Raw genomic sequence first — 15803 nt, forward strand, 5'->3', positions numbered from 1 at the left:
ATATATTTTTAAATAAAAAATATATTTTTAATTTATGAGAAGAAGCTGGTCGTCCGCGCAACAGACAACAAGGCATCTTGCTCTCTTTACCGGCTGCCTCATGTTCTCTATTGTTGAGACGTGGACCTACCGTCCATTGCCATGTAAGCATTAAAAAGGTTTAAGTTCTTTGACAGTTGGCAACACTTTCAACCGAGCCTTGTCGGTCCCTTGCCCCGTATTGGTGGTGCTTCGAATTTCGGTTGCTGCCTTTTGCCCACCTATTTGGCAAAATGGCAGCTCCTCGGTTTTTCTCTGTGATCTGGCGCAACGCGTTTAAAATATATATGATGCATTGCGTAAATTTAACCCGTAATTAATTACTTGTTTTCATTTTTTTTATAACATGAATATCCAGTTAGCTTCCTGATTAATTCTATAAATTTTAAAATTAATAATTATATAAGGTTTTTAGTAATTATCATATTATTAATTATAAGACTCAAATATAAAACCATAAAAAAAATCTTTTAATTCCAAACTCTTATTACTAGAATATCTATTATATTATTTTCATTTTTTATTTTACCATTAATGAGTTACTCAAACTGGCATGTACCCGTGTTTTTAATTTAGAGTGTGAGCAGCATTAACTATTTTTTAAAAAAAATATTACATTCTAATTCTAACAACTAATTGTGTAATTTGGATGGAAAGCTCTAGCACATTTCTATTTGTTTGACTCTACCTATTAGGCACCTCCCAAGATTTTATAATGTCCCATTGGCTACACCTGTGGAGTAATTAATCTCCTCTTTTTTAAAAAGAAAAGAAAAGAAAAGGGTAAAACATTTAATCATAGTTGGTAATTAGTGAACCTTGTCTCTTAGACGGCGAACTTAATAGCCATGCTCTGATAAAAAATCTCACTAAGAATGCTTAATTAGAGTATAACTTAGATTATTCACCGTGCTGTTCTATCGGGTTAAATTTTTTTAAAACATAAAAAATAAAAAATACATTTAGTTGTTTTTAATATATTTTTTTTCAACAGAAAAAAAATTAAATTATTTGAAAATTGATTTAATGTGATTTAATTAATTTTTGTGGGTCTAAAAACATCTTGGAAGACCAGTAAAAATATAATTTAATTAAAAAATATTAAAAATATTTTTTTAAAAAAATATTAAAATAACAACATGATAGATTGACTTGAGTTAACTAGAATCAATTGAGATATCTTATCAAATTTGTGTTATTTAAGTAAAATAACCTTATAATCTTTTTTTTAATATTAAATAATAAAATTAAAAAAATATTAATTAAAAACACTGTTCCAATTATAAATGGCGTTTTATAAGAAGTATTACAGTAAAAACTCATCCTCTTTAGTTTTTTTTTCTTAATGCTAATTAATTAATAACTGGAAGTTTCATTCCGTATAAAGGAGTGAACACAAGAACCCTTCCATTCAATGGATATTCCTCATCCACAACCACAAAGCCAAACCACCGCAAAAATAGACTTCCACGAAACACCAACCTTTTATTACCATGCCAACCACATGTTCATTGCTCTACCAATCAGCCGATCCTTTGACAAAGACAAACCTCGCAGGTTAAAAGCAACCAAGATCTCGATTTATTTCAACGGCCCAGATTAAACCCCAATCCACTCCATCATGGATAAGGATAAACTCAGTATCATCAGCCCCACTATCTTCCCCATTTACGTCTTCCCCATTCGGCACCCCCAAGAGCCCAAACCACACCCCCCCTTCTTGTCATCAAACGGTTTCCCAATTATCCACTTGTAAATTCCACGTCACCCCAAAAACTAAAATTAAAATAAATAAATAAAGGTACTTATTTCTTGACACCCTCCTCGACTCTCGCATATATAAATGGTCTTGGGCCCTCATAACTCTCAAACGAGCTTCATCAAAATTTTAATGAGCTCTCATTGAAAAACACACAACATGTTTTCTTGGGTGAGAGGAAAGTGCATAGGCAGAGGCTCTTATGGCACCGTCAACTTGGCTTTCAACAAACAAACCGATGCGGTTTTTGCCGTGAAGAGTGCCTCTGAAGCAAATCACGTTCAAGCGTTAGACAATGAGATCAAGATTCTAAGCTCGTTGTCTTCTCGTTTTATTGTTAAATTCCTCGGCGACGACGTCTCGTTTGAAAATTCAACAACCTGCCGGAATCTTCACATGGAGTACTTGCCAGGAGGCACCCTTGCTGACCTGGCTTCATCAACACACCGTTTGGCTGACGTGGACGAGCAGGCTGTTCGGTCATTTACATATTGTATAGTCTCTGCTTTGAAGTACATACACTCTAGAGGCATTGTTCACTGTGATGTTAAAGGACGGAATATTCTATTGGGTAATAATTCAGATTCCGTTAAGCTAGCAGATTTCGGTTCGGCGATTGACGCTGCATGTGGGGAGCCCCTTTTGCCACGTGGAAGTCCGCTGTGGATGGCACCGGAGGTGATCAGACGCGAATACCAGGGACCGAAAAGTGATGTCTGGTCTCTGGGCTGTACAATTATTGAGATGGTCACCGGAAAGCCGGCTTGGGAGGATCGCGGGGCTGATTCGCTGAGTCTGATCGGCTTTTCAAACGAAGTGCCCGAGTTGCCGAGTAAGTTGTGTGTGCTGGGTCAGGATTTTCTGATGAAGTGTTTGATGAGGGAGCCAAATCAGCGGTGGAGCTGTGATCAGCTACTGCAGCACCCATTCTTAGCTTCTGTGAATTCTGATTTGCTGGGGAACGAATTGTCTCCACGTTGCGTACTCGATTGGTACTTCAATTCAGATTTCGAGGACGATAATGACGTAAGGGAGCAAGGTACGGCTTCGAGTTTTGACAATATTGAGGTTTCGGCTAAAAATAGGATTGGTAAATTGGTGACTAGTGGAGGAGTAAATTGGGAAACAAATGATGGCTGGGCTGAGGTGAGGAGTGGTTGTGTGAAACGTGAAAGAGGTGAGGGTGATGAATCAGGGACCAGTTCGGTATATTCTTCTGATTCGTTGTGGATAAGTGAGGAAGGGGGTAGGGTAAAACGGAAAGTCTGTAATTTTAGTGCTGGCGAATTACACGTGAATGGCTCTAATGGTTCGTCCTTTTGTGGGATTCATTGGCGCGGTGAGGTGTGCAGCGGAAGTGAAAGAGGTGGTGGTTCGGGTTGTCATTATGGTTCACAAAAGGCGGAGCTAGCGGTGGAGGGGAGTGAGTTGGTAGGGATTTACTACAGAATCTTGTGTAATTTGTTGTTGTATTTACTGTGTTTCATGAGATTAATGAGATGTAAATTTATTCTTTGGTGTAAAATCTTTGTTGTTGGGTTTAATATGTGCTAGCACATTCGAATGTGTTCAGTTTAATTATGGAGTTTTTCCGGTCCTCACAGCAAGTAGAACTACCACGTTGACGTAAAAAGTACTCGCTTTACAATTTGGTTGCCTGCTTACACTGCAAAGTTGTTTTGAAAATGAACTTCATCCTAAAATCATAGCATTTTGTCATCGCACAACTCTCCGAACTTTTACCTCCTATGAGTCAAACAAAGGATCGATCAAAATCCAAAGCACGGGCCACTAACAACTTAAAGAACTTAGCCCTTATCAGTCATAAGGGCATTGTGGTGACAATAAGGAGCAATAATTGAGAAGAGTGATTGATCAATTCGAGACTGAAGATATTGCAAGATTGCCGGTTTGTAGTCTTGCTTGATTTGCCGTAGGCAAGTGACAGCAGGTTTGCCATGAGGCCATTTCAGGAAAAAAGCATGCGGATCGGCATGCAACTTGCTGGTATCATGTGTGTCCCCGTTGATTGTGCTCCAGGTTGGTTACAACTAGAATCCATTCAATTTCGAAGAGACACAAGTGTATTGTCCAGCTCTCGAATTAAGAGAGAAGATTCAAATCTTACCGAAGTTGTCCGGTCGGATCACAATTTTCCCTTTTTGGTCAGGAGCAAATTGTTACTCTGGCAAAAAAAATTTAATCATGTGATTTCAAGGTAACGTTGCCTAATATTTCTTAAATATGAATCTACAAAAATCATCAAAAAGAAATATCACCTCCGTGTATTGATTAATCAGCGTCTAATCTTTACTTTCAAGTTTCACTTTCTAAATGGCACATTCTATTTCATACCGCTTTTCTTACGAAATATTTTAATCATATTCTATAAATTTGATATATAAACTAAAATATTAAGTATATAAAGCTTAAACACGCGGGGGGGTTTTACTGGAGTCATTTTTATTATGCACTCTCTCGTAAATTAACATGGATTAGAATGATTATTTTTATAAAAAGTTTAGATTGATCTTCAAACTTTTTTTTTTTACACAATTAAGCTATTTTGAATCCAAATTTACACTCAATTGTATATATTTTTTTGAAAAGGTTGAATTAAAAGTCAAAAGACCAAAATGGAAATAAATGGCAATATAGATGTTGGATTTGAATTTCATATGAAAAGTTTACTTTATTCCCCTATTTTATGATCTAGATAAGAGGTTTGTTTGGGTGACCCGAGTTTTCTTTTTAGGTTGCTTATTTTTTTTATTTTTCTTTTTATTAGATTATTACATTTACATGATCCTATTCACGGGTTTTAATGACCTCACCTGATTTTACTGGTGCTTTGTTTTTTAAAAATTTATTTTTTCATTTTTTTTATTAATTTTATGCTTCTACATTTTAATTTTTGGTTATTAGCAATCATGATTTTATTTTTCAATTATTTTTCTATGATGTGAAGTTGCAGCTTTTTTTTTTTTTCATTTTTAAAAAATATATTGACAACGCTTGAGTATTGTTTCTTTAAGTTGTAAGAAAATTAGCCCGAACCTGCGGAAAAATACAGGCCAACCATCTAATAAATAATTAAAAATTGTAATTATGCTTTAACGAAGAATACAATGCAAAGTAAAATTTTAGATATAGCAGACACTTCAACTATTGTAGTCGCGAGGAAACAGGATGAGCATCACAAAGGTTAACAATGTGAAATTTCTCGAGCGATAAAGTAGAATGATGTTGTATGCCAAATGACTATTGTCTCTTTTCTTATCAAAATTAGCTCCTTAATATTTGTCTTTTCTTTTGGTATGCCATATGACTAATGTCTCTTTCACGTCTTTTTGGCAGCATGGCATAAACTATTATCCATACCAAGTAATATTTCAATTTTATCAGTATATTTTTTATTATATTTTTTCAAAAAAATATTCAATTAAAAAAATATACAAGTATAATGATTTTGTATTCTCGAGTATACTAGGCCGATACCCGCCATCACCCAACGCGTCCCCGTAAAAGCATAATGGGCAGATCCAGGTACTATTAGATCAGGTCAAATCAAGACTTAAAAGTTATTGGGTTCGGCACTGGCTAAACCTAAGTGATTGTTAGGTTTAGACAACACCAGACCCAACTGATGCTGGGTTTAACAGCTGCTGGCAGACCTAATAGCTTGGCTTGGCGCATTGTCGGGCCAACAGGGTGGGCCCGTCAAAGGTTATCCAAGGGTGTTGAGCTATTGGATTCTTATCATCGTACCTTGAGTATGGCCAGACTTACCACACCCATGGATTCAAACATAATACTTGAATCTAATGCTTTCAATTCTATATATTTTTACATAAAATCTTAGAAAAGTTATTTCTCAACAAGTAGAGTTAATTAAACAAGTTTACACTCCACCAACACCATTAGGTTTGTTAAAGTCTCTAATGACCTACCACGTCTTCATCTTTTTTGTCGAATAAAATAAGTAGAATATAGCTCACAATACAGCTCAAAATATTATAAAGATGGAATTATGCTTCAGCCATTTCTCTTCATAAACTCATGTGTTATAAATACACTATGAATTTTTCAAAATAAAGGTTCACAATTTTCATCTCTAGTGCATACATATTTAAGAGCATCTCTCTCTAGAATATTATTGTACTTTTTTTTCTTCTAAAAATATACTTACTTAAGTATTAGTCACAATCCATATTGGCCTTCCAAGTACCAAATATAAGTTATCGATTACCTTTACTAAAAAGAATAGATAAAATTGACCTCTAAGAAGTAGCTCAACTAGTCAGGTATTAGATTTACTCCCCATTAGTCATGAGTTCAAATCCTCTTAAAATCACTAGAGACTTACATGATCATTAACTTCAGGGCTCGTGGGATTAGTTGAGGTGCGCGCAAACTAGCTTGAACACCCACGTTAATAAAAAAAACAAGAACAGATAAAATTGTTAGGACCAAATAATTAATCGATTATCTAACCCGAAAACTTTATTCCTAAATTACTTGGATTTTTAGAACTACATCACCAAGAATATTAAGCCATCCCGTGATTAGTCTAGTGGTGAAATAGTCACGGTCAATGATGTATAGTGTAGCAAAGGAACCCAGCACTTTCTAATCATAAACATTGGAATAGCTTGATAAAAAACAGTCTCACATAGGCACCTTTTATTTGTCGTGCTCTTATCCCAGATATTGGATGTCTAAGAGGCATCCCTTTTCATTAATTGCCCCCCTGCATGTTTCCAACATGAAAACTTTATCATGTTTGCCAGCAAATTCTTTCTTGATCTCCCACATCTTTGAGATCCTCTTGATTGTTAAGTTTTGGCGTACATGATGACATGCTGAAGTTTCTCACGAGTGCGGATCCTCCTTTCCATATACTATGGACGGATTATAAAATTGCCAGGTTTCCAATTGTTCACGAAGAAATCGAATCCGAGCTATGCAGCCAGGAAATTTCATTGCATATCTTTTGTTGCTTCTCCTTCTTTTGTCTGCTCGCAAGCAGATAATACAAAGCCGATCTAAATCGGCCCTTTAAGGCATAGTCTTAATGAACCCGTGAACTTCGTTTGTCTCGAACTCTGGGGTTCCGGTGGATAGACACCATTATTCCCCATTTAATAGAAAAAATGCACCAAGGAAACAACACGATCTCAGTGAGAAGGAAAGGGAAACAAAGGAAAATTCGCCCACTAGTGGCCTCTGTTTTTTTTACAGACAATAGTATGGAAGATTAGATCAATCATGAAATCTGCTAGCATAAGTGTACTTTCAATCATTTAGGATCGTAACTACTAGATCATTGGTCCATTTTATTCCGCGGGTCAAATAAAATTTCATTTCTATGTAAAAATAAATATTTAGTAGTTGCTTATGTTTATTCTAGTAGAAAAAACAACAACAAGGGGATTAACCTGATGTTACATGGTCGATTTGGTAGGTTCAAAAACAATTTAAATGATCGGTAAAAACATGATTTGACTCTAAAAACAAATATTTAAGTTGAGATTTTCATATAAATATTAAGACGATAACATATTGATTTGATTCAGGTCAATTCCAGTTTAATATGTTAATCTGCATGTCAAGTTATCGCACAACAAGAATTTACAGTTTTACCGACAGAAATATTCCGTCGGTATGTGATTGATAGTACGTCGGTAAAATATTTACCGACTAAATTACCGACGGAATACGTCCGTCGGCTTACCTTTCATCGGTGATTCCACATTCCGTCGCTATATCGGTCAGCAAAACAAAAAAAACCATTTACCAATGGTTTTACAGACGGATTTTGCGTGCCAAAAAAAAAAAACTTTCCCGCTTCACAAATACCGACGGATTTTTATTCTGTCGGTGATATCAAATTCACCGACGGTTACTTTCCGTCGGTAAATTGTTGAAATACCGACAGAATATTCCGTCTGTAAGTTCATCAATAAGTTACAATACCGACGGAATTTTTTCGTCGGTAAATCCGTTGGTGAGTCATGAAAACACCGACCGAATTTATCCATTCGTAAATTTGTCGGTGATGGTCGCAGCTACTGTCTAATGCCGACGGATGTATTCCGTCGGTAAATCCCTTTGTAATTTTTTTGATTTTTTTTTATAATTATTTAGAATACTTAATATAAAATGATATAAATTAATGGTAATAAAAACTAATTATGCAAATAAAATTTATATTAAGCATCAAAAACAAAAAAATGAAAGATAAATAATATTCATTACAAAAAAAAATTGTTAAAAAAAAAACATTAAATGAAATTTTAAATGTAAATAATGTTTATCAAAAATTAATATAAAGGAGGTTGAGGAGGATCAGGAGGAGGAGGAGGCTGGCTGTTATGCGGCCACCTTGGATTGGGTGCAGATGTTCCGCCTTGTGTCATGTTGATGACCATTTGACGAAGCTCTTCATAGGCCGCTCTTTATTGTGCAGATTCTGCTGTGTATTGTTCTTTGAGTTGTGTGTACGCCTCTAATAGGTGGTCGCACCTTTGCTGCAAGGCCACAAACTTCTTAGATTGGGAGCTCCTGACGGTTGAAGCAGTACGGGTTGCCCGCAAGTTGTCGGCCCTAGTGTTGGAGAGCCTGTAAACCCGATTCTTATCGGGTCCACCTGACGATCCAGCCTCCATCCACAAATCCGGATCGAATTCCGGATGGGTCGAAGGATCGTCCCCGTATGTCTCCCTCAACCGATTATTATATGTATCCTGAAAATAAAAAAAGTAATCATCATATTCAATTCAATAAACATAATAATAACTTACAAAACAAAATGGTTGAATAAACATACCACAAAATGTTGAGCGCGACTATCAACGAACTGTTGCACCTCTTTTTAGCGGTCTTGACTCCGCACGTGCATCTCCACAAATAGCTCTATAGGGCTCGGCTCACGTCCAAGAGATGTAGCCTATAATGAAAAAAATTTATTAACAACAAATTAATTGAACGATATATTTCATTTAAATTAATCTTACCATCCGTTTTGCATGTGCAGCAAACGGAACGGAGCCGCTGGTGTGCGTTGTCACCGAGCCATGAATGGGGCGATTCCGGTTGCCAGCACCGGACTATGAGCGTCGTGTGAACCGCTCAGACGTCACGTGCTCAAGATAGTGCGTCCATATATCCTCCGGGATGTATATCGGTTTGAAATCCCTCCAAACCGCAACATCGTTCCAGCCTTGGAACCCCCTATCCCTCGCAGTTTTTTTTGGGCTTCGTACCAAAAATCACGCAACCTACTTAACGCAATAAAAAATTACATTTAAAAACATAAATTTTTTTGTAAAAAAAAGTTGTATTGTTTTCGATGTTACCTAGTTGCCGCGTGATTTTCCCATACCCTCCTCACAACATTGTTATGTTCCTTGTCCTAGCAGAATCGATTCTATGTATAAAAAATAATTTTTAAAAATGTTAATAATTTATTTACAATTATATTAAGAATTTATTAGAAATAAGCTGAAATTATATATTAACACGAACCTCAAATCTGGAAAACCATGCATTGATTTGAGGCATCCATTCAGGATGTCTGGATATCTGACTCCATTGAAACAATGGAATCTTCATCGACGCTTTAAACGCCGATGATATTACTCGGGCGGCCTCAATGTTTGTGAACCTGAAAAAAATTGAAATTAATTAAATAGTGACTTCATAAATTTGTTTTTTTTTAAAAAAAAAATTAAAACCTCAACGAACTAACATTAAAAGATCGTCCTTCCATTGTGCCTCGTACTTGCGGGTCCATCGATTCCGCTGCGAAGGCAGGCCGCTTCTGCGATGTGAAGCAGCGCTGGAAGAGGCAGCATCAACTGACGGCGCAAGTGGTGTAGGTGCCTCTTCTTGAGAGGCACCTAAGGAAATGTCTTCATCGCTGCTAGACGAACTTGATGCGGCTGGACGTGAAGCTCTGGATTTCATTCTGTGCATCTAACCAATTTTATATAAATAAATATATAATTCAATTGAAATGTTAAAAAAAATTCGGCAGCACCTCCCTATACTTGGATACTACCCAAATCCACAAACCTGTAAATATTAACAATATCCACAACCAATTGACCCAATCTATACTAATTATTTCAACATATTCAATTACTAATCCTAAGGTAAATTAAATTAACAATTACAATTCAACAAATTATTCAATAATTATGCCAATACAACAAAAACTATAAATTCAAAATAAATAGAAACAATTAAACACAAATCATCAAGTTAGAGTAAAATTAATAATTCTTCCAACATATTCAATTACTAATTATATGGTAAATTCAACATTAACAATATTAATTCAACAAATTATTAAATATTCATTATGGCAATACAACAATAAAATTTATTCAATAAATTAAAAAAATATATAAACTAACTATTAAAAACATATGCAATTACTAATTATTCCAACAAATGCAATTACTAATTCTAAGGTAAATTCAACATTAACAATAATAATTTAACAAATTAATCAACAATTATATATGGCAATACAACAATAAATTATATTCAATAAATTAAAAAAAACATTGACTAACAATTACTAATTATTCCAACATAGTCAATTACTAATTCTAAATTAAATTCAATTTTAACAACAATTATCTAATAAATTATCTAATACCAATTATGACAACACAACAATAAAAAATATTCAAAAAATTCAAAAAAAAAAAAACTACATCAAGAAAAGGAACGAAATATACATACCTTAATAATGTGTCCAGTTGAAAACTTTACCTACATTACAAAAAAGTACACCAAAACAACAAAATAACAAAAATAAAAACAACTAAAACTAAAATAAAAGAAAATAAACTAAAATAGAAAAAATCACATACCTTTTAATATGATGAAAACAACAACTAATTTTGCTAGAGATTGAAGGTGAGAGCCTTGAAAGATTGAGAGCAAAAAAAAATCAAATGTGAGAGGGCAGCGGAGGAGAAGAAAAAAATAAAGCGAAGCGGCAGGGCTGGAAGTTATATGACAGATTTACCGACGGATATTAAAAAAATATTATTAATTTTTTAAATCCGTCGGTAACAGGTCAAAAATCCGTCGGTAAGTTTTGAATTTCGCACTGAATTTTTTAATTACCCTCCAAATTTTTCGCGGTCCGTCGATGATTTCGTCGGTAATATGACACAGTCAGAGGTGCATTCAATTCGCACCTTTTAGAATTCGCGCATTCCGTCGGTATTTTTGTCGGTAAAATTTGCCCATCGACAACTTACCGACGGACAAATTCCGTCGGTATATACGTCGGTGAAGACGTCGATGATTGTGGCATTTCTGTGTAATTATTTTCCAACTCTCTGTGAGATGCCGACGGACTGCAGTCCGTCGATGACGACGTCGGTGATTGTGGCATTTCAGTGTAACTATTTTCCAACTCTCTGTGAGATGCAGACGGACTACAGTCCATAGGTGACGACGTCGCTAAAGTCGTCGGTGATTGTGGCATTTCGGTGTAATTATTTTTGAACTCTCTGTGATATGCTGACGGACTACAGTCCGTCGGTGAAGTCGTCGCTAAAGTTGTCGGTATAAACGTCGGTGACTATGGCATTTCGGTGTAATTATTTTTGAACTCTCTATGAGATGCCGACGGAATCATTTCTGTCGGTGAAGACGTCGGTGATTGTGGAATTTCTGTGTAATTATTTTCCAACTCTCTGTGAGATGTCGACGGACTACAGTCCGTTGGTGACGACGTCGGTGATTGTGACATTTAGTGTAATTATTTTCCAACTCTCTGTGAGATGCCGACGGACTACAGTCCGTCGGTGAAGACGTCGCTAACGTCGTCAGTATAAACGTCGGTGATTGTGGCATTTCGGTGTAATTATTTTCGAACTCTCTGTGATATGCCGATGGAGTGGTCCGTCGGCATGGACGTCGGTGATTTTCAATGTACATTAGGTGTTATGTTTGTATTTTCTGTTTACCTTTCTGTAAAAAATTCAATGACAAACTGTCCATCGCATAAAACAATAGCAACAGTGCTTAAACGATAAATATATATTTCATGTTTCAAAATATATCATCCATAATGTAAATTACATTAAGAAAAGGGTTTTAAACAGAATTAGTCAGAATTATCTTTTTCTTATTCTTCTTCTTCTTCGTCATCAATTGAATAACCATCACCTTCATCGCAATCTTCAATATGGATATCATCTTCTTCATCGACATTTGCTTGTCCACTAGAGCTCAAAACAACGTTCAACTCATCTATGTCAACATCAACAAGACTATCATCGAAAACACGAAAATTTGAATTTTCTTCCAATTCAATCGAAGGAGCAACTCGATATGGTTCAACCAACTCACTAACTTGAAAGACTTCATCCCGCACACTTGTTTCTTCGTTCTCATCCTGAACAACCTCGACACGACCCCGCGGTTTTGTTTTTAAAACGGACAACCAATCAACTCTTGATCGATCCTTTCTAAATGAAGGGGTGTATATGTAATAAACTTGTTGACATTGCTTAGCGAAAACAAAGACATCATTTATGTTGCGGAGTCTAGCTTTTGAGTTGATTTCGACCAGACCATGGTGCGTATCAACTCTGATTCCTCTATCTGTCGTGTCATACTAATAGCATTTGAATAAAAACACTGTATTCTGCTCAATATGATATTGTAGTTCGACAACCTCTTCTAATCTACCATAGTAGTCAACTTCCAACTCACTACTTGTGGATCCTTTAACACAAACACCACAGTTGTATGTCTTTCTTCCTTGCCCGTATTCTTCAGTATGGAAAATATATCCATTGACAAAATACTCGTTGTAGCACTTAACTTTTCTTTCAGGCCCGAGGCTTAGTGAAGACAATGACTTAGACGCACTTCTTCCCATTTGATAAACCTTGCATACATGTAATGTACATCAATAAATGGTAAATGAACAAGAATCTCGTAATGGCATGCATACGTATAGTAATTTTACAAGTTAGAATGAGTTTGTGATAATGCTTACATGTGTTCTGAACCATGTGGCAAATTGTTCATCTTGTAACTGAAAGATCTGGAAGTCGGTCAGCTGCGAGGTATTGGAGAGCAAATATTATCGATGTTGCCTGCAAGTGATAATGAGTGTATGATTTCACAATATATAATTACCAATATTTTACTGATAAAGTTTAATTAGTATTATACATATATAAACTTACTGAATAAATGGTCTCAGCTCATCACAGTTAAATATAACATAGTTGTGTGCTTGTTTGAATTCTATTTCCGACAAATATCTTCCTCGTACGGCATTTTTAGGTGTGGGTTGTCTAGTTTTGGAGAATATTGACAAGTTCCCACTAGAAGGCACTTCACCGCCATCGTCATACCATGAAACGCGATTGATTCTTGTTCTCATATGAGGTTCGAAATAGTATGAGATAAATGTTGATATCTCTTCAACAAAATAGGCCTCACATATCAAAGCCTCAACATGCGCCTTGTTCTTAACCTTTTTCTTGAGATTAAACAAATACCTGCATTGAATTACAATTCAAGTATTTCCAATTAAGAACAATATAGAAAAAACTTTTAGATATGAATTCCATTGCAACTGTAATATCTCACCGTTCGAACGGGTACATCCATCTATACTGGACCGGCCCTCCAGCTTTTGCCTCGAACGGTAGATGTATAGGGAGATGCTCCATTGAGTCAAAAAATGAAAGAGGGAATATCATCTCAAGTTTGCATAGTGTCTCGATGATATTCGTTTGAAGCCTCTCAATGTGCTCAACATTCAACTTGTTGGAGCATATATCTCTGAAGAAATGAGTAATCTCCGTCAGTGCATCCCATATTCCCTTTGGCAACAAATCACGAAAAGCTAATGGGATGAGTGTTTGCATAAACACGTGGCAGTCATGACTCTTCATTCCATACAATCTACAGTCATCTATGTTAACAAGCCTTGATATGTTCGATGTATGTCCATCCGGAAAACGCATACTCTTAAGCCATTTGTAGACTAGCAGTTGTGTGTTTTTCTCTAACACGAAGCTTGCCCTTGGTTTTGCGACCCGTGACTCCTCATAAACCAACTCCATATTTTTACGGTTATAGTATAAAGCTATATCCAATCTAGACTTGATGTTGTCCTTTGTCTTCCCCTTTACATCCATGACGGTGTTGAAAATATTGTCAAACATTTTCTTTTCGATGTGCATGACGTCAAGGTTATGGGGAATAAGATTGGTCTTCCAATAAGGAAGCTCCCAAAAGATACTTCGCTTTACCCAATTATGGGTCAAACCAAAACCAGGAAACTTTTGCTTACCTGATTGAAGGCCAAACACAATGTCACCGTACTCTGATACAACATGATGCAATTCTTCACCAGAAAGATGCGGGGATGCAACATCTTTTTCAACTCTGCCAACAAAGAAATCTTTCATGTTCTTTCTGAACCTGTGATTAAGTGGCAAGAAGCGACGGTGACAGTCAAAAAAAGAAGCTTTACCTCTGTTTGATAGCGTGAATGCCTTGTTGTTTTCCATGCAGTATGGACATGCGAGTTTCCTATGTGTGCTCCAACCAGAAATCATTTCATAAGTTGGAAAATCATTGATAGTCCACATCAAAGCCGCCCTCATAAGAAAATTTTGTTTCCTCGATATATCATAAGTCAAAGCTCCGGAGGACCACAACTGTGCCAGCTCATCAATCAATGGTCGAAGACAAACATCTATATTCCGCCCCGGGCTGCTTGGACCGGGTATGACAGTAGATAAAAACATGAACTCCGGCCTCATACACATTCCTGGTGGCAAGTTATAAACTGTGAGTATGACCGGCCAACAAGAATAGGGAGCAGCAAATGACCCAAATGGGTTGAATCCATCTGTATACAACCCAAGACGGACATTCCTTGATTCAGCTGAAAAGTCAGGATGCACACTGTTAAAGCGTTTCCACGCTTCACCGTCAGAAGGATGCACCATCAACCGCATCATGTGTTTGGTGCCATGTCATGTGCTCAGCAGTCCTTTGTGACATGAATAACCTCTGCAGTCTAGGTGTGATCGGGAAATATCTAAGTTTTTTATACGCCACTAGAGTCTTTCCCCTGCCAGTTCTGGGTTTGTAACGAGAATGCCCGTATGTCATGCACTCGGTCATCTCAGCATTTTCAAGGTAGTATAACATGCAAAATTTAGGGCACATGTCAATTTTCTGGTATCCTAAACCGAGGGGTTTCATCATGGACTTCGCAGCGTAGAAGTTCTCTTTCAGCCTGTTCCCTTCAGGTAAAATGCTTCTTGCCCAATCAATAATTTTGTCATACCCGGCCTCACTCAGCCCGTGATCTGACTTGATGGTGAACACATGTGCCACGGTCGACAATTTACTGTGGTTTGTGCAGCCATCCCATAATGGTTCGTCAGAATCTTTCAACAAATCAAAAAACCTAGCTGCCTCCGCATTAGGTTCTTCTTCTATGATTGGACATTGACTGACATTACCTTGATTCATTCTCATTGCATCCATAACCATGTTTCTGTAAGGATTACTGTTGTCATTTGCCGCTTCATGCACGTTGCTAGCACTAGAAGTTGACCCAACCACCGTTTCTCTCATTCTCCTATTACTAACAAATACCTCTCCATGTGCATACCAACACTAGTAATCCTCCACAAACCCTTTGTGTAGAAGATGCATCATTACAACATTTGGATGCAGATACTTTTTATTTTGACACTTCCTGCATGGACACCTAATACCACCTCCAGTAAAATTTCTGGAAATAAATGTTGCGAAATTAATAAAACCTTGAACCCCGTTACAATAATACATCCTCCGCAATCCTTGGGTGAATCTAGATACATCCATGAACGATCATCCATGACTTCTATCGAACCTCTATAAAATTATGATGACATCATGTATATATTAATTAACTAAGTTAGGTAAATAAACTTGTAAATATATTACTTTA

The 15803-nt window shown here is 36.5% G+C and overlaps 1 protein-coding gene across 1 annotated transcript; it reads left to right on the plus strand.

Annotated features, from left to right (window-relative positions):
• The first annotated feature begins 1893 nt into the window (after window positions 1–1893).
• On the plus strand, window positions 1894–3376 carry LOC118055609 (mitogen-activated protein kinase kinase kinase 17). Its single transcript, XM_035067564.2, has one exon. It carries the CDS (start codon window positions 1958–1960, stop codon window positions 3350–3352), a length of 1395 nt encoding a protein of 464 aa, XP_034923455.1. The 5' UTR covers window positions 1894–1957; the 3' UTR covers window positions 3353–3376.
• The last annotated feature ends 12427 nt before the right edge of the window (window positions 3377–15803 follow it).

The sequence above is a fragment of the Populus alba genome, chromosome 1 (assembly GCF_005239225.2).
Source record: "Populus alba chromosome 1, ASM523922v2, whole genome shotgun sequence".
In the NCBI taxonomy this organism is placed as follows: Eukaryota; Viridiplantae; Streptophyta; class Magnoliopsida; order Malpighiales; family Salicaceae; genus Populus; species Populus alba.